This window comes from Podarcis gaigeae, assembly GCF_964106915.1.
Source record: "Podarcis gaigeae genome assembly, chromosome: 9".
NCBI lineage: Eukaryota > Metazoa > Chordata > Lepidosauria > Squamata > Lacertidae > Podarcis > Podarcis gaigeae.
The window spans coordinates 44,623,965-44,648,289 of record NC_139685.1 but is presented as its reverse complement, the minus strand read 5'-3'; the positions used below and the strand labels follow the sequence as shown (position 1 = coordinate 44,648,289).

Below are 24,325 nucleotides of genomic sequence, written 5' to 3'. Positions count from 1 at the left end.
ATCCCATGAACCATAGTCACTAAATTTAATGGGCATTACTCACAAATCAGTGTGTATAAGATTGGAGTAGGCATTTTCAGGAGACCACACTTTTCTCCCAGTCCTATACATGTTTACTACTACCAACCAATGCATTTACTTTTTCAGATTTAAACAAGGTAGTTAGTAGTTTATTGCACAATCGTGTGGTTTAGTTACTAAACCTGTTTTCTTTTCATTTATTGCTGAAATAGTAGCAGGCATTTGCCCTCAGCTGCCATCAAGACTGGGGAATGAGAAAATCTGCCAGAAAGTAACCCCCCTCCCCCAGCAATGGATTAAAAAGATCAGCTCTCTCAGTTTTTAACCTGTTTGTAGGTTTGTCAGGAATACATTTTAATTTTTTTTTAAAAGATACTTGATTAATACAGCTTGGCTTGAGTTTTATTTTCTATACTGAAGAGACTGAATACAGCTTTCTTTCACAAAACTCCTGAACCATAAAACTATTCCTTGTAAGCGAAATCTGAATCTGCAAAAAGCACTGTAAATCCTCACAAGTTCCATGCCATCATGCAATATGATCCCTATCAAAATACAACTAGAAATCATAGGAAATGTATAGTAAATTTTCCTTTCTGTCCCAAGAAAATGGCCCATTTTACAGATGAGACTATCCCGGGGGTCATCAGTGAGTCAATGGGAGAGAGAGAACTCATGGCATATGCAAAACAGAAAATAAATAAATGAAGTGAGCTAAGACAAAGACTCTGTGTTCACATATACAGGATAATTAATCCCCTTTTATAGCTTGGCCATCTGGAGGCTGATAGAGAACAACAAAACTCAATGCATCTCTTTCTCTACTTAAAATGTCATTTAATAAGAAATATCAGTGGAAAACCTATTTGTGGACTGTACCACTTTTTAAAATGCTCTTCCATAAATAATAATTATCAATAATCAGAAGACAAATCCCTGCACATAGAAGCTAGTTTGTAGTGGAAGGAGGGTAGATCCATTATCTCCAGCATTTAGGGCAGGGTGGTCCAAGAGCCACATGTAGCCCCCAAGGCCCTTGGCAACATTTGAAACCTGCCCCACCCCCTCAGCTCTTGCTCTGCCTTCCCATAGCCAGGTAAGCTATGCTTATTCTACCTGCCCTGTTTAGATACAAAACTGAAGGGGTCTATTATTTTGTCTATTTTAGAAGACATCTGAAGGCAGCCCTGTTTAAGGAAGCTTTTAATGTTTGATGTACTACAGTATTTTAATATTTTTCTGGAAGCCGCCCAGAGTGGCCGAGGAAGCCCAGCCAGATGGGCGGGGTATAAATAATAAATTATTATTATTATTAAATTATTATTGTTCAACAGAACACAGTACACAGGTGAGTGGATCTAGTTAAACTCAAAGTTCTGTGTTCCATATGATTCGCCCACCAGCCCAGTTTGTATTAGGTCGCAAAGTAGCCACAGTGATACAGCTAAGGGAAAGGAGATTCATCTCTCATCTGCACATACATTCAGCTATAAAAAGGAGCACAATTTCCAACCCCACCTTTGATTTCTGAAGGCAGCCCTGTTTAAGGAAGCTTTTAATGTTTGATGTACTACAGTATTAAACATACAGTCTGTGAGCACCTAGAAAGGAATGCTGTGATCACCAATAGTCAGCATGGATTTCTGAAAAATAAGTCATGTCAGACTAACCTGATCTCGTTTTTTGACAGAACTACAAGCCTGGTAGATGAAGGGAACGCAGTGGATGTAGCCTACCTTGATTTCAGCAAGGCATTTGACAAGCTGCCCCATGATATTCTTGTAAAGAAGCTGGTAAAATGTGGTCATGACTATGCTACCACTCAGTGGATTTGTAACTGGCTGACTGACCGAACCCAAAGGGTGCTCATCAATGGTTCCTCTTCATCCTGGAGAAGAGTGACTAGTGGGGTGCCACAGGGTTCTGTCTTGGTCCCGGTCTTATTCAACATCTTTATCAACGACTTGGATGATGGACTCAAGGGCATCCTGATCAAATTTGCAGATGACACCAAACTGGGAGGGGTGGCTTTGAATGTGTTTGAAACAAATGGTGTGTGTCTGGGTAAATTCAGAGGCGGCATAGGTCACCCTCTGGATGTGGTGTGCCTGGGAATTGCGCATTCAAGAGGCCGCTCTCCAGGTGAAGGGTGCATGCGTGAACCAGTCAACATTCATGGGTGGAAGCCAGTGGAAGTTGGGCGGCTGAAGTCAGGGATGAAATTGGCAGAAGCTAGTGGAAATGCCTGGGTGATGCTGCTGGATGGTAGCCATCCCTCTCACTATGTTTGTGCCTTTCACAGTTGTCAGAAGCTGGCAAACTTTTTCCATAGACCACTCATGAAAGTAATGAAGAGAGCAGTAAGCCTTAAGAAACCCAGCTTCTATTTCTAAATAAATGGCTTTCTAAATACATCTAGACGGGACGCGGGTGGCGCTGTGGGTTAAACCACAGAGCCTTGCTGATCAGAAGGTTGGCAGTTCGAATCCCCGCGACGGGGTGAGCTCCCGTTGCTTGGTCCCAGCTCCTGCCAACCTAGCAGTTCGAAAGCACGTCAAAGTGCAAGTAGATAAATAGGTACCACTCTGGCGGGAAGGTAAACGGAGTTTCTGTGCACTGCTCTGGTTCGCCAGAAGCGGTTTAGTCATGCTGGCCACATGACCCAGAAGTTGCACGCCAGCTCCCTCAGCCAGTAAAGCGAGATGAGTACTGCAACCCCAGAGTCGTCCACGACTGGACCTAACGGTCAGGGGTCCCTTTATCTTTAAATATATCTAAGTAGTGTTCGATACACACACACCACCGCAAGACAGATAATAGAAAGCTGTGCAGATCGTTCCCCAGCTGTTGCCATTGGGTACAGACTCCCTGTAATGTCACAAATGGACCCAGTGGCTGAGGAGAAAGAGGCAGCTACTAGTGGAAAAGAAGGAGGGGAGCAGGACCAGCAGAAGGAAGAGGTGGTGGCTGGGGGGTTGGGGTTGGGCATACAGGGCTAGATGGACATGAAGAAGGGAAATCTGGGTTGACTCCCTCCTGTCTAACTGAGGTGCCAACATTTTGCTCTCTCAAGGCTCCTCTGTGTGCCTTGCGATGCCCACATAGGGGTAAAAGGAAATAAAATCATGACTGATTTTGTCACGAAGAATCCTCCAGTGTTAGTCACCTTATAAGGTTCCCTGGGGGTTGAAGAGCCTTTTTAGCTGAACTCTGCTGTGTTTGGTAAGGTGTTTCCCTCAGGGTCAACTGCTTCAAACTTTTAGAAGAGAGAGACTCGGTGCAATGTTAGAGGCTCAGCACGCGAACTATGATGAGCCTCAGAGAACCTGAAAGTCCAGACAGATAGGTTTTCAAACACGAAGGCACAGAACAAAAAAATATGCATACCCAGCATTCTGAGATGGTCCTCTGAGTGCTTTGCATCATGTGGTCTACAAGTGAGCCCCATGCACCTAATGCACTCATTTAGCATTCTGAGAATATCAGCTTTCATTGTAAAAAGTAATTTTCTAGCTTTTGTGGTTGCAATTTGATCTCAGTACATAATGGGGGTGGGGAGGGAATCTGATGTAATTCACTATATTTGATAAGCTGCTCACGCTGTCTTATAGGAACATGCTTAGTGAACATGTCCACTGATATAGGGCTTCGTGGAAAGGCAAAGCAATGTTGTGGTGAACTTGGCTATCTGCCCAGGAATGTAAAATCCCAGTGCACAAGGTTTTTTAAAGTGCCTCAATCTGCCATAGGGGAGAGGAAGCTGGGGGGCTAAGTACCCCATACATTTAAAGCACATTTCCCCTCACCTAAAGAATCCTAGGAACTGTAGTTTACCTGACATACAATTCCCAGCACCCTTAAACTACAGTTCCCAGGATTCTTTGCTGGGGGCGTGTGCTTTACATGTATGGTGTGTACTCAACAAAAGCAAGAAATCATATCACTGGCTGAGCACATTTACTCATCAAGAAGCATGAGCTCAGCAAACTCTCTTATACTTGAATGATCCTCTATCAAAGAAGCAAAACATGCCAAGAAGCAGCTATGGGTGTTTCAAGATTTCAGGTTCCCAAGTGAGAATCAACAACCTGGAAGCAGACTGGGAAGTATCTCATATTGCATATCAAAATCATAAACAGTTGTGTTGGTCCATTGGGGTAGATGCATAATTTATTGCTGGAATGGCATACAAAAGATGAACAAGTGAAACCTGTAATGATTGAATGAGCCAGGGATGTGGGGCACAATATCATGATTGTGGATTGGGAGAGAGAAATTGTGGAAAAAAGGAATCAAATTTACAGCTTGTAATGTATTAAGAGAAAATTTGATGAAAATGATGTACAGATGGTATTTAACACCAGTGAAGTTAGCAAAAATGTATCATACTCACAATAAATGCTGGAAATGTAAAGAAAAAGAAGGAACCTTTTACCACATGTGGTGGACGTGCCCCAAGGTAAAAGACTTCTGGGAAAGGATTTATAATGAACTGAAAATGAAGTGTTGAAAAACACATTTATTAAGAAACCAGAAGCCTTTTTACTTGGTATAGTGGGCGATGAAATCCCCAAAAAGGATGTTACTTTTTTTCTGTATGCCACAACAGCTGCGAGAATATTGCTAGCGAAGAATTGGAAGAAACAAGATTTACCAACTATCGAAGAATGGCAGATGAAGATGATGGACTATATTGAACTTGCCAAACTCACCGGGAGACTCCGAGATCAGAGAGAAGAGATGGTGGGAAAAGATAGGAATACCGGTAAGTTTAAGGAATATTTGAAAAAATATGTTAATATTTAAGAATATCTTTGGAAGTGGATATAGGTTGTGGGGTTAGAAGTAGAAGATAGTGTATTTTAAAATAGTATTATTTGTAAGTGATAAAATGTGAAGTTTTTTATGATTAAAGTAAGTGTGATTAAAAAAAAAAGATGGTTAGAAATTATGATATATGTAAACTGCTAAAGATGAAGTAAAATGAAAATCAGATAGGTGGGACTTGGGGAAGCCCACCTAACAATGTTTAGAAAAATAAGGATAAGAAAATAATCTGTTTGTATTTCTGTTTGTGTCCTTTATTTGTGTTATAAAATGAATTAAAAAATTGGAGGGGGGATAGAGAATTCAAAAGCCACAGTAGGGCAGCTTGAACAAGTTTGCAAATACTCCAGGATGCAAACAAAAACCAACCAACCAACAAAAGACCCTGCAGACTTTAGAATTTGAACATTGTGTCCTGTTTTCCCCTCTAACCCACCACTTACTTTTGCTGCAGTTAAGATATAATCTCTGACCAAGAATTATAGAAAAATTGTGGAGTTTGTGTGAATCTTCTCCCCAACTCCCATGTTGTCCGTTAGTGCACTTGAACAAGAAGTAATCAGCAGGGAAATTAGGGCCTGACTCAAGACTATTCAGCATGCTGGCACTTTGAGCATGCCAGTCTCTTACAACTGCAGGATAATCACTGGAAAGGAGCACAGCCAGGAAATGGCAGTACAGAGCTAAGCCCAAGAACAGCTGCAAATGACTGCCAAAAACGTTGCCAAGTGTTCTTCACCAATTCATTCCTTCTGTTTGGACGAGATAACCTTTTGGGTCACTTCCAACTCTATACAGTATTTCTATAGATTTCTATCTACTGGGAGGAAAGGACAGATGTCCTTAATAACACTGGAAGTTATAAATGCAGGAGGGAAGAAAGAATTATTCAGCAGCATCATGGACTGGTTATTTTAGATGTGGATGGGAAAAAGTGAAAATAACAACACAAGACAGAGCTCTGCTGGATCAGACCAAAGGCCTGTTAAGTCTAGCATCCTGTATCCCCAGTGTTCAGCCAGAGGTCTGAGGGATGCTCACAAGCAGGACATAAGCATAACAGCATCATCCCCAATTGAATCCCCTAGCAACCGGTATTCAGAGACACACTGCCCCAAATACAGCAGTATGGAATCTTCTAGTTAATTATGTTCGCTTACACGCTCTTAAGTACTCCCCAGGCTTTTATTCATGCTCATGCCTGCAAGCAGGAAAGGCAACACCTAGGTAACCAGTGAAGTTGCTCCCAACAATGGATTTGGGGGTGGGCAAGGAGAAGAAGAGTCTGAAGGAGTTTCACTTATTCATAAGGGGAAATTCTGAAAGTAAAGATGTTGCTGCTATTTGTTAATATTGATTCGTTAGTCTCTTTTTACTAAGTGACTTAACCAGAGAAAAATACCACAAATAAAAACAATTAAAACCAGAAAATGTAAAACAATAATACAAAAATGCATTAAATGCTCATCCAAGCTGGTGCTGCTTGCATGTTGCAATGCAGCTGAAGTCCACACCTCTGACATTTGACACATTTAAACAGGATGACTAAGAGGAAACTTAACAACAGCAAAGATTTACATCTGTATACTGAAAACGGCAGTTTCTCATGCCTTAAGAGTTGCCCCAACAGTACAGCAACCTCCAGGTAGAAAACCAGTCAGTTCTGAACCTAACAAGTCCCATATTACAGGAATATCTTGCTGAAATCAAACCAAGGCGATTAGGCAATTCTGTCCAGCACCAAAGGTTATTTTTGGAGCACTTTCAAAACTCTGTGGCTCCATTCAATCTGCATATTTTATATGCACATAATTAACTATAATTGCATAAATGCTTTCTGGTGCCAGGTCATGCCTGCTGCTGCTAAACATGTCTTCACTTGCCTATCAACATATTTTGATTGTTTTATTTTGCATTTCAGCAATTTGTTCCTGACAGATTGGCAAGTTCGCCAAGTATTCCATCAAGGGAAAATGACAAAGGACCATGGGATATACATGAGCTCTTCTTCTTTGTCTTATACAGAACCAGTACATTGTCCTGGCTCTCACCCTTGGATGAAGAACTCGGACTCTGCTTTGGAAATCCCCAAATTATTAATGAAATTAGCACATGGTCTCAGCACCAACTCAGAGTACAGGTTACATAGCTCAAAATGTACATTGACAAGGGATGGGATACATGGCTAGGCATAAGCAAAGACTTGACACATCCCTCCTGCTCTCCTTGTAAAGCAGTGAGATTTAGAAATTTTCTGAGCCCATCAGATATGCTATTATTGCATTTTCAAACTTTTTTTTTAGCACAGGGAGATTGAAATCTATTGTACACCAAGGAATCTTATGCATCAAGAAAACTAAAAAGAACTAGACAAACAAATCACAACAGCTGTTTCCTGTTGGCTGTATTATGGTTGCTAATTTTCCCTTCATTGCACAAGACAAGCCATATGGTCAATATGAGGCTTACTCATTTAAATAGGAATAATAATAACAGGAAGAGTCATCCACATGACTTAGTGTCAAAAATCTACAACTGCTGATGGCACGAGGAAAAAATAGGTATAACGGGAATTCCTGGGGCAAGTACTCTTTGGTGAGAAAACACCAATACTGTAGATTTAAAATCACAAAATATGCAGCAAAGTAAAATGTAGAAACATAGGCTGTTGGAGTTTTTAAAATATCCCCTTATGAGTTCCAAAACTTCCCTCTTCCTTTAGCATAAAAGGCCACACATTTGGTCTAAAAAAAGGAGGATAACTCTTCTGAGATCTCCCACTGCTAAAAAAAGATAATTTATTACCAATATGCAGCCCCTTAAATCCAAGGATAAAATGTTGGTGTTGCATGTATGTGAAAGCCAACACTATCCAATGTTTGAAAGCAAATGCTGCACTATGTCTTATTTAACATTTTCTGCACAATATTTTTAGCACAAGCATCCTTATAATACCATTATGCCTAGTTAGACAACTGAGGCCAAGAAAGAGTAACTTGTTCAAAGCCACCTAGGCACATAATAATAGTAGTAGTAGTAGTAGATGATTTTGTACCCCAGCCATCTGCCTGGGTTGCCCCAGCCACTCAGAGTGGCTTTCAACAGAATATACCAAAACACATCAGAACATCACACATTTAAATCTTCCCATAGTAAATGTTACTATGAAGGCCATAGTAACATTTCTATATATGTGAATCCTGCAAAGATGCTGATGAAAAGTCCCTTTGTTAATCTATCCTTACTTCTTCACAGTGAGCATCAAAAGCAGTAAACCCTGCCTCTACAAAGATACTGCTGTACTGCAAAACAACAAATTAAAATTCAATTAAAAACAAGGAGATTGCAAAGTGCAATGAATTCAAAACATTTTCACAATACCATGATTAATTGACTTTTAGCCATTCATTTAACCTAGAACATAAGCAAATAATTCAAGCCAAGTACTTATGGCACTAAAATTGAACATGCCATTATTATAGCTTCTGTTCATGATTTTGTTACTCTTGAAACATTAAACAAAGTTTTTAATCTTCGTCAGTTTGGTTCCTAATAACCCTATAAAGTAGATAGTACCAATTTGCCTGAAGATTTAATGAGTCTCCTTTTGCTACACAAATTTTTAAAGATTCAAGAAAAGGTAACTTCAATAACTTAGAAGAAAAGTTTTGTAAAATTTCACAAATAATAGAGATTGAGTTTCAGGTGTTGTTTACAAAATCATATGAAGAAAATAATTTGTGGTAAGATATATGAAATTCTGTTACCATGAAGGATGCACTACTGCTTTATTTTAAACTACACAGAACAGTAATTAGGCTATTGGGTGAAAAGGCAAGAATGTACTCAGAAAATGCCCCCCCCCCCATTTCAGTAGATTTATGAAGCCAGTAGCTTCAGTGACCTTGGGATGAAAGTACTTCACAACATTTTTTGATTTGAGGATGAGGGCAGGATGCATTTAAAGGAGCAGACCGTTTTTGCACATTGCCAACTTAAGAGTTTGTGGGTATATACTTTTTGCCTACTATGGGCACAAGAAGGTTCAAAATAACTGAAAGAGTGCAAAAACATAAATGAGACTATGGAAGTTTCGTGAATTTTTCTTAGAGTCCACTTGTGGATGAAAATATTTATGGAGCCCCGAATTCTGGTTCATCTTTTGCAGATTTTAATTTCCCTGATATACAGCACAGTTCTACAGTGCCTACTCAAAACTATGTCCCATTGAGTTTAATGGGGTTTACTCCATGGAAACTAGATATAGGTGTGCAGACTACATGCACAATTCTATATGAACTAACGTGGGAGTAAGTCTCATGAACTCTTCTCTACTTCAGAGAAAACAGTATTAATTTATTATTTCATCCCATTTGTTAATTGCTTCCAATGAAACATCTTGAAGTGATTTAACAAGGAATACATATATAAAACTACTTTATGCACACAAATGAATTAAAATATTTTATTGCTACATCTTTTTTAAGATGTGTATATGACTGAATTGCATTGATGTAATATCCCCAGGGCCCAGTTTCTTAACAATCCTTATTAGCTGCTATAACAAAGAGGTAGGAACCTTAAAGACTTAAAGTTTAGCATCAGCACAGAGAATTTGTAGTTTTAGTGAATTATGAAATGCTTTGTCAATCCCTTAAGAGTTTACTGAGAAAATGTCTCAACTCAGCAAGAAATATTTAGGTGCACTGAAGGGGGAAATAATCATTTCATTAAAGAATTTAACAGCATAAACCTATGCATGCTTTTTCAGAAGTAAGCCCCTTTGAGTTCAGTGAAGCTTTTCCCGAGTTAACAGCACAGAGGATTGCAGCCCAAGGCTGTATTCTGAGAACATGCCCCAAAGAACTCTGTGAGCCTTAGAAGTAGATATGCACACGATTAAGCTGTAAGCTCCTTGTATACCAAATATTTCATACTATATGTGAAAATGACATTGTTTTAAAAAATAGTGCTGGTGATCTATTAATGCCAACCTATCACACTGAACTAGAGTCAGATAGATAAATTGTTTCTATATAATGGTGAGAGAAGACAAGTCCCACCACAGTTTCTGTGAGCATTTTATTCCCCCGGTAGTCAGCGGATAGCCATCTGCAAACCACCTAAACAAATGTGTTAGAAATATGTTTGGCACCATTTCATGAATTTAAAACTACTGCTGCAGTAAACAGCTCCACAGTCCACAATGCTGTGATCCAACTGCTACCATAAAAACTGCATTTATAAAAATACTAATTCTGTAGAAATGTAACTTGTAAACACAGAGAGAGCATATCTTGTTTCCCTGAGAGGTCCAAATGGAGGACACCACTAAAAACCCATTTATGTAGGTATTCTGCAGACTGCACCTGAAAGCAGCTATAGAACCATAAACAATAGCAGAGAGTAAGGCCTGGGAACTAGGAGTGCATGTCAAGTTCTAATGCTAATCTGCAAGGACTCTCATAGTTGCTTCTCTGAAAGCCAATTGCTGCCGTACATGATCTAAAGTGTGCATCGCAAGAAGGAAATGCACAATAGAGTGGAGCACACTTACAGCATCTATGCACATCATGGGCGGACACTCATAAATTTGGAAAACCAATTCCATGCTAATGGAGCACACAATGATTAATTTAAACTTTCAAGTGTTATGACGGGTTTCAGCACTGAATGACTTAAAAGCAAATTGTGCTGTGCAGCAGAGGCAGCCAACAGGATGCCCTCCAAATGTGGTTGGACTCCAATTCCCATTGGGCACAACCAGCATGGTCCACGATCAGGGATAATGTGAGAAACATCTGAAGGCTTCTCATTCCTTGCCTAGCTTGAATGGAAGTCACTCTTATTAGTTATGGATTTTTCACTATTTTGTTACCCAGTACTGTAACTAGAAATGTCAGGGACTGGACCTGGGACCTTTTACATGCAAAGCATGTACTCTGTGATTCCTCCTCCCAATCTAATCAACTGCTTTCATATTTTTATAGGAAATTACATGCAGCTGACCGTGCTCTAGACAAACCCTTTACATTTGCAAAATCTGTTTAATCTGAAATACTGCTGACTTCCAAGGCCAAATAATCTCTTCCTGGCAAACTGAGTCTTCCTTTAGATCTATTTTTGTTTGCACTTCTTCTTGCAAATTGCCATGATTTGCATAGATAGCCAATGCACAAAAGGCCACACAGACTATATGCTTGCTCTAAAAGGGCTGTCTTTGAGCCTTCAGGCAAACCCCTTCAACAATAAATGTATTCTGTTACCATTTTTTGTTGCATGTAGGCAAGGTCACATTTTTCTAAACCTTTATTTCATGTAGTAACAGCCACTGATGGAATGAATTATTGGCATGCATAAAATATATTGCTTTCAACAAAATCATAAAATTAGTATACAGATCCAGCATAATTTGGTGGCTGAAGTGCTTGACTTAGGAAGCTTACATCTGAACCATTTATCATTGGTGAATTTTCTAGGTGGCCAAGAAAGGAGTCATTGAGGTGTTACAGTTTTTCCAAGTTATATACGGGATAAACTCAAGCAGCTACTTGAATCAAGACACGCTTACAATGACTCAAGATTTGCCAGACCCTACTTTACAGTAGCCCAACGTTACAATGAGGAAAGGGATGTTTTTGAAAAAGTGTGCCATTTCACCGATGTCACTCGACTTTATACAATTAAATATCAATACAGATTAGGAAGCAGAAGTTGAGAATGTATTTTTGACTCATTCCTGTGATTTCCATTTAGGTAACTGTCCTTGGGAAGTACAGCACAACTGACATGCACAATAGTGGCTAATGGAAGAGCCTTGCTGCAAAAGCTTTCTAGGACACTTGAATCAAAATATCCTAAAAATAACCTTAGACTAGGAGAGAGAGAGATGCACAACCATTTTTAGGAACGATGGAATTGTCAACGCTGTAGTGCTACAGGATTAAAATTCCTTTAGGATCTTCCCCACACTCATCCTGGTTTTATATTCCTTTAGTGCCAATTAAGACATCATGTTTTGCAGTTACCATCAGAGCCTTGCAGCCAGTATTGTAATTCAACCCAAATTGCAGCCAAGGATAGCCATATAAAACACAGTGACAATGCACATGTAAAACAAAATTTTAAAAAGCTGAATCCTGGTTGTCTTGCCTGATCTTCACTATTTCCAGATGATCAATGCTAGCAACAAAAAACATACTGTACATGGCTAATAGACATCACAACTACAACCAGGACACTTAAAACATTCAAACTGTCATATTAAATTGTAAGGAGTTCTCTAGAATGGCAAGTCCAGTTCATCTCAATTTCAGCTTTGGACTGGTTGGTTGACTCTAACCAAGCTAGGTGTAGGTGAGGAACTGATTCACTGAAATAGTGAAGTGCAAAAAGAGATGAGGAAATGAGACTCATCATGTTACACATTTACTGGTGTAGGCCACAGAAACTGACATGCCGTAAATCAGTGCTTCCCAAACTTTCTGTCCCACAGACCACTGAGTCTTGGCAGATCACTTAATGAGTTCATGCCTGTTGCAGCAATTCTAATATGATGTGATAGGTGCTGGTTTTTAAACTGTATTTTTATTGCTTCTTTTGTATTTCACCTGAATGAAGCTTGTGATCTACAGACTACAGTTTGTGACACACTGCCGTAAACTATTCTAGATCTTTTGAGCCAGATGGCTCAGAATTAATTTTTTTCTTGATGCAAGACAGAAGCAATGTGCTCCTGTGAATGAATTATTTCACTTGGGATTCCTGCGTTCCTGATAAGTCCCAAACTCACTGTGAGACCTCGTTGTATTTCACTCCCAGTATAGCATATCTAAAATAACAATTGAGTGCCCTTCACAGAATTTCTTTGAAGTTAAGTTACAAAAGCACTCTATTAATCTACCTCCACTCTATGCACGGCTTATTAGAAGTAAGTCTCACAGAGTCCAATGGGACTTACTTGCAAGAAACTGTGCAAGGACTGCAGCCTAAAACTTCTCCGTGTGTGCTATTAGTAATCTTCCTTCGTGCAATTTTCAAAGGACTCTGGGATGCCACTCTTAAGTCTTCTGCACAAGGATGTAGGAAACAATAATCAGAGACTCTGCCAATCCCAGCAGTACTGACATGCAGGTGATATAGCCATCCATACACAATAATAAAAGCCTAAGCAACCAAATATAGATATATGAAGAAAGAAAAACTGGCATCCTGGATTTACCAAACACACAAATAGTATACCTCCAAGTGAAATGCACACACCTGTTGCAAATGCAGACCCCGCATCAAGACACCAGGGTGGACATGGCATGTAAATAAACGCACCAAAGACTAGTAGTAGCAGCATCCCCCACCCCAAAAGATCCAAACTGAGCAATTCTGCCCCTTATTTCTCCCCCTCCCGCCTCGGAGCCCTCTTCGCACCCTTACCAGCTAGCCCTCCGCTGCCTCCATCTCCTCCGTGCCCCTTTCTTCTCTGCAGGATGAAGTAAGGGTTGGCCCTCTCCGTGATCCACAGGGCGTTTGCCAGCAGCACCTCCTCCGGGTTCACCCACATGCTCCCGGCCAAAGACAAAGGCAGCCTGGACGGGATTCGCTTCAGATTCGCTTTTAAATCATGCGGAGCCCAGGACGATGCTGCGAGCCCTGGTTCGCTTCAAGCGCCCTGCCCAGCCCAGCCCAGGTAGGAGCCCGCAACGCCCCGGCCAGAGGAAGGAACATCGGGGTTAGAACGGGGAAGAAAAAGCAGCACCATCCCCACCGCGACTCTCCAGCCCCGAATCAGCCCCTTCTCCAAGCCCAGAAGAGCGGCGGCAGCAGCTAGGCGAGAAGACTCGCTCGGTGGCGGACGCGGGGATGAGCCGAGCGGGTGACCTCAGAGAGCATCAGCTGCGACGGCTGGGCCCGCCCAGCAGCCTCGCCGCCTCCCAGCCTCCTCACTGCATTCAAGCTCCGGGAAGGAGCCGCTTGCGGAACGGCGCCCCCACTCGGAAAAACGCGAGCTTAGCAGCTGCTCTCCTTCCGGCACAAGAGCTCGGGAGGTCCGCTCCGCTGCATGGGCGAAAAAGGCAAAAAAAAAAAATAAATAAATGCAAAAAACCAAAACCCACCCTCGCAATGTCTGATGCTAACGAGCGAAGGCCAAGCCTATCTATCAGTAGGGAGCGATTGCAGGGAGCGAGGTCCACCGTTCGGCATCTGTGATATGACTACGGGGAAATCACAACAGGTAACCCTGGCGAGAACGCGCCCGCGCGCGTACACACACGCCTCCGGATTGGTACTGCCGAGAGCCGCCCAGCGCACCACGGATCTTTGAAGATCACCTCCCTAGCTATCCCCCCCCCCCCCGCTAGGTTTAAAGCACGCGCACAGCCTAACAAGATCTCAGCGAGCGCGCACATGGGTCTAAGAAGCCTGCCAGGGAGCAACACCGATCTATCCGAGATCACTGCAAAATCGTCCGCATCACGGTCTGACAAGTGGTCGCTTATGGAAGCTAAGGAGATGGGCATCCGCAGGCCGATCACTTGCCAGTAACTGCCACCGCTCGGAGCAGGATGCACAGTGCGAATAAATCTAACCACCCTGCCATCGCTCGGTTGCTACAGATGGCTTGCTCGTACTGTCCATTTCTGCTCAATGAAAAGGGGAACGGGAGGGGGGCCTGGAACGTCACCAGCTCCCGTTCCGCCGAACGCTTTCTATGCGCAAGCGCGCGACCTTACGACTAGCGCGCCGCCAGGTTCCGAAAAAGGCGTGGCCAGCGCCAGCAGCACAACCTGCGCAACATTGTTTGTTTTCCTCCTTCCTGCACTTCCAGGAGCCAGTCCCGCGTCCTGTCTGCCCTTGCTCCTGTCCTGTGCGGGTCTCGGCAGAGGCTCCAGCGTCCCTGCCCACCCCGGTTAGAACCGGCGCAGGAATCCCCTGCAGAGCTCTGGCAGCGAGCTGATTTTCAGGGAGGGCGTGAGAGAAGAGCCATTCCTATCTCACCTGATCTCCCAAGTCAGAATTCTTAAGCAAAATTTCCAAGAGGCGAGGCTCCAGCAAATGTTGACGAACTAAATAGGACATGGGAGTAGCCAGGATTTATGGGGGCGGCGGGTTCGGGCTGCAGAACCTCAGTTAAGAATTTTTATTGATTTTCTTGTGAAAATAGGAGCAGCAAATTCCAATATTTTCTGTATGAATTTAATTGAAAGAGTCAATTTTCCCCCAATGAAGGGATTACATTAGCATAGCTAGAAAGATAAAATTATCAGCCATGATTACTACTGTTGTGTTAGCCATCATTTTATCTCCCAGAAATGGCGCAAACCTACACACACAATTACCTCCTATTCCTTCATGTAATTTTATGGAATTTTTGCCTCACTACGCATTTTCCTCCTCTATATCTGTCAATTTAGAACACCACATACTGGTATATTTGACAAAATAGTCAAAAGCTTGTTCCATAAAAGATGTCATAAGATTTGCTTTTCAAGAACCAATGCCCCTTTTAGTATACTGTGGCAGTCTAATTATGGCAGGGGTGGTTAGCCTTCAGTTTAGGGGCTAGAGTGATCGCCCACAAGACAATTATGTCCTCCCCCATTTCAACATCATCATCAACAACAAAATATGCAAATGACCTGCCCATGGTTATCAGATTGGTGTTTGATGAGTGGAAAGGAGGCAGCCCAGCTCATCTACACAGATCAGCAGAAGGGTGGGGGCTTGCCAACTGTTTGAACTAGTCCTTAGCAGCAGTTTGATCTGCAGTAATTAGCAGGTGGTAATGTTATCCCTGCGGCGGGGTGCGCTCCCGCTGCTCGGTCCCAGCGCCTGCCAACCTAGCAGTTCGAAAGCACCTCCGGGTGCAAGTAGATAAATAGGGACCGCTTACCAGCGGGAAGGTAAACGGCGTTTCCATGTGCAGCTCTGGCTCGCCAGATGCAGCTTTGTCACGCTGGCCACGTGACCCGGAAGTGTCTCCGGACAGCGCTGGCCCCTGGCCTCTTAAGTGAGATGGGCGCACAACCCCAGAGTCTGTTAAGACTGGCCCGTACGGGCAGGGGTACCTTTACCTTTACCTTTAATGTTATACTAGAGGGACGCGGGTGGCGCTGTGGCCTAAACCACTGAGCCTAGGGCTTGCCGATTGGAAGGTTGGTGGTTCGAATCCCCGCGACGGGGTGAGCTCCCGTTGCTCGGTCTCTGCTCCTGCCAACCTAGCAGTTCAAAAGCATATCAAAAGTGCTAGTAGATAAATAGGTACCGCTCCGGCGGGAAGGTAAACGGCGTTTCTGTGTGCTGCTCTGGTTCGCCAGAAGTGGCTTAGTCCTGCTGGCCACATGACCCGGAAGCTGTACGCCGGCTGCCTCAGCCAATAAAGCGAGATGAGCGCCGCAACCTCAGAGTCAGCCACGACTGGACCTAATGGTCAGGGGTCCCTTTATCTTTACTTAATGTTATATCTCACTGCTTCCCCTGCCAATTTCTGCCTATCAACCTGTTACAACTGTGGTAGCCATGTGGGAAAGCTAAAGAAACAGCTCAACACAGCCATACAGTTACCCTAGGACTCCAGCAGCAACAAAAGTGTCCACTCTACTTGCCATCCACAACTCTCCTCATCTTTCCAGGTCCATCATCAGGAACTTAACAGCTCATCCTGGAAGATGCAGGTCTGTTATTTCTACCTGGAAGTTTCCCCACAATGGATGAGTGAAGGGTGTGGTCTGAGGGGAAGTGTGGGTTGCGCCACCTGGCTTGGAGAGAGTCTGGAGTGCTAGGCAGGGAGGCCTGCAATAAGCCCCCAGGGCAGAGGTTATCCATACTAGCTATGTATCTGGAAATAGGCCCCACTGAGGGTTTGTTGTGCAATACTCCCAATCAACTATAATTGTGCAACCTGAATTCACCAGCATGTGACTGATTCCCACCTAAAAATAGGGAAAGTCTGGAAGTGCCTATAGTGTGCCTAGTAATGGCGGAACTTGGTAGTGTGAGTGTTTAAGGATAATCAGCTTCTTTATGGCTCCGATTTGCTCCTGTGCCTAATCTGCAGGTAGTAGGAGGGAATTATGTGTTTCTTCTATGCCAGGAAAAGTTTCCCCTGCTGGTTCCTTCTGATCAAGCTGCCGTGAAAAGATTAAGAGCAGGCCACATTCTTCTGGTCCATTGGCAACCCAGAACACAAGCCCCCTCTGGGATATTTGTATAATGATTCTGTTGTTAGCAACTGCACTTTCCCTCGAATCCTACCCTCTGCCAACCTCCCATTGTGTTATGAGCTATGATTTTCCTTGAGTTGGGGAGCGGGGAAAGGCCAATCATGTTTAAGCTGCTTTGGTAGCCCAAAGGATTGTCTTGCAATATAGGAAGTCCCTTGAGTGGGCCTTTGGTTCAACAATATGCTGAGCCTTTGAGATAAGGAAAATATCACTTCTAATTGGCAGGGTATGTCTTGACACCTGCAAATTTATATGCTATGCTTGGTTGTTGTTTTTTTAATCCCTGTTGCTTGCATTCCTCTGTGGAAGCCTTATGATTTTCCTCCCCCCCCCCTACTATACTGAATTCTCTTTTCTTTTTCCCCTGTATTTTACCATTTTCTATAATTAGATGATCCCTGTTTGGGTTTTCTTAAAAATGTTTCTGATAAGATAACAGTGTAAATCTTACTAAAGGCCACATTCACACATTTAAAGCACTTTGATACCACTTTAAATAGTCATGGCTTCTCCCAAAGAGTTCCTGGAGCTGTTTTGTTAAGGGCCCTGAGAGTTATTAGGAGATCCCTTACAGCTACAGTTCCCAGCTTGGTATAACAGTCAATCCTTTTGCACAGGAAACCCTGGGAGCTGAAGCTTTGGGAGGAGAATGGGGATGGTCTAAAAACTCTCACCACCTTTAGTAAATTACAGTTCCCAGAATTTTCTCCTTTTGGGAAGAAAAGTGCTATCACAGTACTTTAAATGTGTGGTGTGAATGTGACCAAAGCAACTGGGAGCAATGCTACTCATTATTCCATTCCTACAGCTGTGTCCTTGATTTTCCTTCTTTAAGAAAAATTACAGTGCGACACACAGCATAGCACCACAACAGACACATCCCACCTACTCCAGAAGTTGAAGCTGCAACTACACAGGCAGATAGATGGGACCTCTAGTAATAACCCGTAGGCCTTTAAATAAGCTGTTGACATCTGTTTTCCCAGCATGAAGTAGCTGACAAACATTGGGATTAATAGTGTTTGCTGATGTCTCTCTGCTAGGTATAAGAAAATCACAGCTAGCACAAGACCCTTCTTGAGAGAGAAGTACTTTGTTACTCAGCTACTGCTTCCCTTAAAAGTTCAACCCTGGAATGAAGAAGGCTATGAAGTAGTTCCAAAGTAGTTACCTTATAAAAAGATACAAAACCAAGGTAGTTTTCACATCCTTAAAAGAAATGAGGAAGGATTTTGGAGGCAGCAAACCAACAGCTTTTGCTTCCTCATCAAGTTGACTGTTGACCAGCATGGAAAGGCAAATAACATAGCAAAACCAGACTGTTAACTTTGTAGACATAGTTATCAGTGGTATTTACAACATGAGGATTTCTGTTTGTGGAGAAATATCACATCTAAGGAAATATCAAACTGCATATCTGTGAGTTAGCAAGTAGTGAGTATGTTAGCATGGTCTCTCTGAACTCTAGTTGTTGATCAGGTCGGTTTCCAAATTCATCCTGATAAATTTAGCGTTTTAAAACATACTACTGATTGCATCAAACTCTCTTGACTACATTTGCAAAATCTTTTGGGCTTGTTTTCTTTGGATCTGCAGTGGCTAATCTCTCAGATAGTGCAAAGACACATGTTTAAATCAGAAACTGACCTGCCATTTGAATGTTAACAATGCACAACTGCATCTGTGTTTTCAAGTCAATATATCTACCCTCGTATTTTGTGCTACCTGCAGAAGCCAATCTAAAAGTGAGACATAGAGCATGAGTCTGTACATGGTCGTAGCCAGGATTTTTGTTAGGGAGGGCAAGCCTTTTGTTAGGGGGGAAAGAGCCTCAGTTTTCTATATATTTTTATTGATTTTTATTGATGGGAGGGCAGCTGTCCCTCCCTGCCAGGACTGTCTTACCTATAGGTGCTAGGGGTGCGGGGCATCCAGGCACTGGGGTCTCGGGGGCACCAGGCCGAGAGTCTGGGGCCCGAGAGTTGAGTCCAGGGAAGAGCCCACCCATTGGTCAGAGCGCTGTGGTGAGCTCTTCTGCTGTGGGCGGCTCTGCGCCGTGAGTTGCGAACTATGCCCCAGGATGCAAATGGAAATTGCGCGTCAGGAGACCCCATTAGCGAAAGTGCGCCTCAGGATAAGAACAGTTTCAGCTTAAGAACTGACCTCCGGAACAAATTAAGTTTGTAACCAGAGGTACCACTGTAATTAGTTTCTTACATTTATATGCCAACTTTCTTCTGTCATGGGACCATCCTATCCAGGCACTGACCGGACCCAGAACTGCTTGGCTTCAGTAAGGTGGTGCCTTTAGACCACACCCTGGGATGTCTGCTCTGTTGGCTAAAAAAATTCTGCTTCTCCCAGCCCACTGAGTCTGGGGGAAAAGCTAGCCTGAGCTGCAACTAAGTGTGATGATGGATGGCATCAGGACTTGGTATATTGGGACCTTTGCCAGGGTCTATGTGTCCTGGCAGGGCGTACTGGGATTTTGCCTTGGCATTCTGCTCCACTGCCTGTAAGCAGCTGTTGAGGCAGCAGCCACCAGTCTCCTCCTCTGGCTAACAAAGGAGATTACCTGGCGGCAGCACTGTAAGGAGCAGACAATTGGCTCCAATCAGCACCTGGCATCCACCTTATCTTATCTTCCACAGTGCTGTAAGATGCAGCAAGGGTCACATGGCTCCTGGCCCATTGCAATGCTGTTGCCCACAGGTAAGCCTGTGTGCTTGCAGCCAGTCATGTAAGCCAGCAGATGCAGGGAGACAACGGGTGAGGGTGGGAAGGTGTCAACTGCCAGAAACCTGCCCTAGGCCTCCCAAACCTGGACCCAATACAGTGGTTAACATATACAGTGGTACCTCGGGTTAAGAACTTAATTAGTTCCGGAGGTCCGTTCTTAACCTGAAACTGTCCTCACCTGAAGCACCACTGCAGCTAATGGGGCCTCCTGCTGCTGCCGCGCTGCCGGAGCACGATGTCTGTTCTCATCCTGAAGCAAAGTTCTTAACCCGAGGTAATATTTCTGGGTTAGCAGAGTCTGTAACCTGAAGCGTATGTATGTAACCTGAAGTGTATGTAACCCGAGGTACCACTGTACAGTGGTACCTGGGGTTACAGACGCTTCAGGTTACAGACTCCGCTACCCATAAATAGTACCTTGGGTTAAGAACTTTGCTTCAGGATGAGAACAGAAATCATGCAGCAGCAGCGGGAGGCCCCATTAGCTAAAGTGGTACCTCAGGTTAAGAACAGTTTCAGGTTAAGAACGGACCTCCAGAACTAATTAAGTTCTTAACCTGAGGTACCACTGTATATGTTAACTTTAGCTCTTCCCCTCCTTGTTTTTTTAAAGATACATTTATTTAGTTTCTGGAATGGTGAAAGGGGGCAGGGAGGGGAGAAAAGAAACAGCAGCATTTTCTAGAAGATAGCCTTCTGAATTCTAAGCGGCAGGGGAGACGGGAAAGGGTGCAGATGTTCAGGAGAGGTCCCCTTGCACAGTCTGAAGTATTTTTTTCCTCATGTTTCAGGATTCAGGTGCAGGCATCGTTACAAATTAAGCCTGGGGTGGATAAGGAAAGAACAGGCAGAGAAGGTAGAATTGTTCTTGTGAAGAGTTGCTGTAAGGAAAGCAAGGGGGAAACAAGAAACTAATTTTGTTTTTAAAAAATTATGGCAATGTCATACAGTGATATGCATACACATGCGTATAAAACAATAAGGTGAAAAAGAAGTAAATCATTTAATACAACAAGGAGCATATAAATTCACAGTAAAGGGAGGGAAAGCCACATTTTCAAGACTCAGTTGTTAGTACAGTTTTTCTAGAGGTTTATACAATTCTGAACTTGTCAAGAAAGAAAATCGTCTGAAAACATCTTTCCATAGTGAAGCATGAGTCAGTGGTAAGCTCCATCCATGTTCCCTTTGGGCGACATGGACCATAAAAAAATATCCATTTACATAGAATGTGTTTTTATTTGTTGAGTCTTTTTTCTTTGTCACATTTGTTGGGTTAGTTTCTCCATTAAGGTGACTGTCCAAATTTGTTTAGTCCTTTCTTCCATCAAATTAGTCAAGTTGTTTTCAATGTTTTGCTGCCGTCTTGGGCAGATCCACATCATACATACAAAGGCTATCCAATGGACATTTAAAACACACGAGTTCCCCCCAAAGAATCCTGGGAACTGTAGTTCCCCTTCATAGAGCTTCAATTCACAGCACCCTTAAGAAACTACAGCACAAACATATTGGGGCAAGGGATGTAGCTCGGCGCTTGCATGCCGAAAGTCCCAGATTCCATCTTGGATGTCTGCAGGTAGGGCTAGGAAGGACTGCTGCCTGAAACGCTGAAGAGCTGTTGCTGGTCTGTATCAACTGCATTGAGCCAGATGGACCAGTGGTCAGACTCAGTTATCAGACGGCTTAAGGATCAAAGCTTCTCACAAGGAATCCAGGGATTTGTAGGTAGGCAAGGTAATACAGCTCCCTGTCCCCTTCTCACATAATAACAGTTCCCACAGGTCACTTCAGGAGTGGGATTAATAGTTAATCTGATTTAAGTCTGTGGTGTGGATCTATCTGACCACAGACATTTCTGTGATGTATTCTGGCATGTAGTCAGTGTTATTACTTCAGGCAAAAGGGAATGATTTGTCCTCTCTTTGGAAACAAACAGGTTGCATGCTTTGCTGTGCTGGTGTTTTGCAATTTACATACACAATTTTGGGTCATGTGGTTTCCCCAGATGTGTTAAGAAGCTAGAACCATCATTAGTAACCAGCTTGCGCCTCTGGCTCACCTGACGTCTTCCTTGCTATTTTTAGGGGATGACTCAGTCGCTCTGTATTACAGCCACTGAGAATCTCTGCAGACTAATAGCAAAAGCTTTATGCCAAGTGCTGCCTAAGCCCAGCAGAATACTGGAGCACGTAGATAAAACCAATTGGCACTGTTGCTAGGAAGACACAGAGGCTTTGTTTGCCTTTCTTTTCCCAGAGAAAGAGCTCAAATAGGCAAAGGGAATATCAAACAGGAATAAAACCCTTATGATGAAGAGAATAAAGGCAGAGCCAGTGGCATTTCACTAGGGGCTTCTTAATACCGACATGACTGTTGTGCAAACAGACAGACATGTATTTGAATGTCATTTTGCTTTCAGACAGCAAAAAAGTATAACATTCCGGGTCTTTTGTTTGTTTTAAATTAGCTTTATTACACGCACCAGTTGGCAAATAATGCTGCATTGCCTAACTTCTTCCACTGTCTTGTGGCACATTCATTCCTGCTCTTTCTGTATGAGGCTCTGATTTCTCTGTTCTTTCACCTTTCTCTCCAATGTGGCTTGCCAAGAGCCAGTTCTTATGGAGCAGAGGTGATGTCCCACACCAGTTCTGCCTCCTCTCCTGTAATCTCTTGTGTTCAGACATTTCACACTTAGTGGTGCCATGTGCTCCCAAGGGCCACCGGGTGCCCACTAAGCCCAGGCAGGGCCTTTAGCGTGGTGGCACCTGGCCCTTTGGAATGCACTTCCAATGAAACCAGTCAGGCACCTGCAGCATTTGTTTTTAGCTGCCTGCTTAAAATTTCTCTGTTCATCTGGGTTTTTGCTGAAGGGTGATCTAGGAATTGTTGTAGAAAATGGATTTCCAAGTTCTGATTTCTTGTAAAGAGTTCATTTCCCGCCACACATTTGTTGGGCTGGTGGTATGAAAGAGAACAAGAAATGTAGCAGATGAATAGTTTCACGGTCATGATATGAGAACAGATTAACACAATGCAATGTGCTAGCTAGATTATCAGTGAGGTCCAGGGCAGCGCCATCTACTTATAGGGGAGATGGGAAGAAAGAGGTAGAGACCAATAAATGCTAATAAGCCAAAACATGGTTGAAGGGACATTGCATTTGTGCTAGGCCTGAACTAAAAATCACTGCCCACAATCCGGCACCTTATTTGGGGGTGGCCAATCCAGTGCCCGGTTTCAGGAACTGTGATCTCACTCTGAAATACTTTTGGGGGGCTGGCATGAGGAAGATTGCTTACCTAAAATAATCCATATTACCATAAATACTGGAGAAACACTGCAAACATAACTCCACTTAGCAAGGAAGCTGTATGTTTTGTTTATACTGGAGGCAGACCTGCGACTGGCTATTGCTGCTTTGCCCCAGAATCCAAGCAGTAACCTGATACCTGCAGCTCCTAACTGCAAAGACTAATTGAATCAGTCCACAATCTCCCTGTTGACATGTAAAACACTACCCTGACTGTTGCTATCTTCAGGTGGGATTCAATCACATACCTGCAAATTCAGGTTGTGCAATTAAAGTTGATTTGGAGCTCTTGCTCAACAACCCACTCACTCCACAGGCTTTTTTTTGCTGTAAGGAAAGTGACATAAAAATCCACCGGAAAAGTGGGATAACAATTGGTTGATACAATGTCTTCTTACACCCCCACAGACAAATCAGAATGATTCAAAGGGAAAAGGTCTGCCACTGCCGTATTAAGCCCACACCCCTCCCAGCAGGACAAAGCAATCTGTACCTTCAGTACACCCATAGGCCTTTCATGACCCTGCTCCTGGACAAACCACAGAGAAAGTGTGCAGCCCTGGTGCATATACCAGCTAAGACTGGTGTGGAGGGGCTTCTTCTAAGACCTCCTGGACAGTAGCGTTGCTAGGGGGGCAGAGTATCCTGGGTGGCACTTACCTTGGGGTAGCCTGCCAGAGCCCAAGGTGATGTACTGAGTGGGACATAGTTCTGGCAGCACCCCCTGCCCCAGCTCGCCGCGCCCCTATGGGCAGCTCGCCGTGCCCCCAGCCGCCCCAGCAGCTTGCTCTGCCACTGCTCCTGGAGGGATTTGGAATGTGACAGAGAAATGCATTGAGAACTGTGAGATAAAGGAAAGATTAACGAGGAAGCATGTAAACGCCCTGCCAGCAAATCAGGATGAATGCTCACTGTCATATAAATCGCCCTGTAAGCAAATGAGAAAAGATGCTCAGTCATGACTGGGCATAGCCTAAAAACGAAATAAGCTTTGCCCAAGCACATCATGATGAATGCTCAATGAACAGGTCCTGTGAAGGGGATGCAGAGCGACCAGTGACAAGGACAGCAGTTCCCATTCCATTCCAAGCATGCCCAGAAGCCGCTATTTTGCCACCAGGAATACAATGAGATGATAAAGATGGGCTAAACTTCAGAGAGGGATTTGGTTTGATTTACAATTGATGAATCTTTTCCCAGCAGG

The 24,325-nt window shown here is 43.3% G+C and overlaps 1 protein-coding gene across 2 annotated transcripts in view; it reads right to left on the bottom strand.

Moving 5' to 3' along the window:
• Positions 1-14,551, bottom strand: part of TBC1D9 (TBC1 domain family member 9) — a 51,425-nt gene extending 36,874 nt beyond the window's left edge. The window contains exon 1 of one of the 2 annotated variants that reach the window (XM_083755416.1): positions 13,279-14,551. In XM_083755416.1, the coding sequence (XP_083611542.1) occupies positions 13,279-13,405 (127 nt within the window). In that variant the 5' untranslated portion in view covers positions 13,406-14,551. The remainder of the gene's footprint in view (positions 1-13,278) is intronic. The other variant, XM_083755415.1, reaches the window with a different exon arrangement.
• Between the last annotated feature and the right edge of the window lie 9,774 nt (positions 14,552-24,325).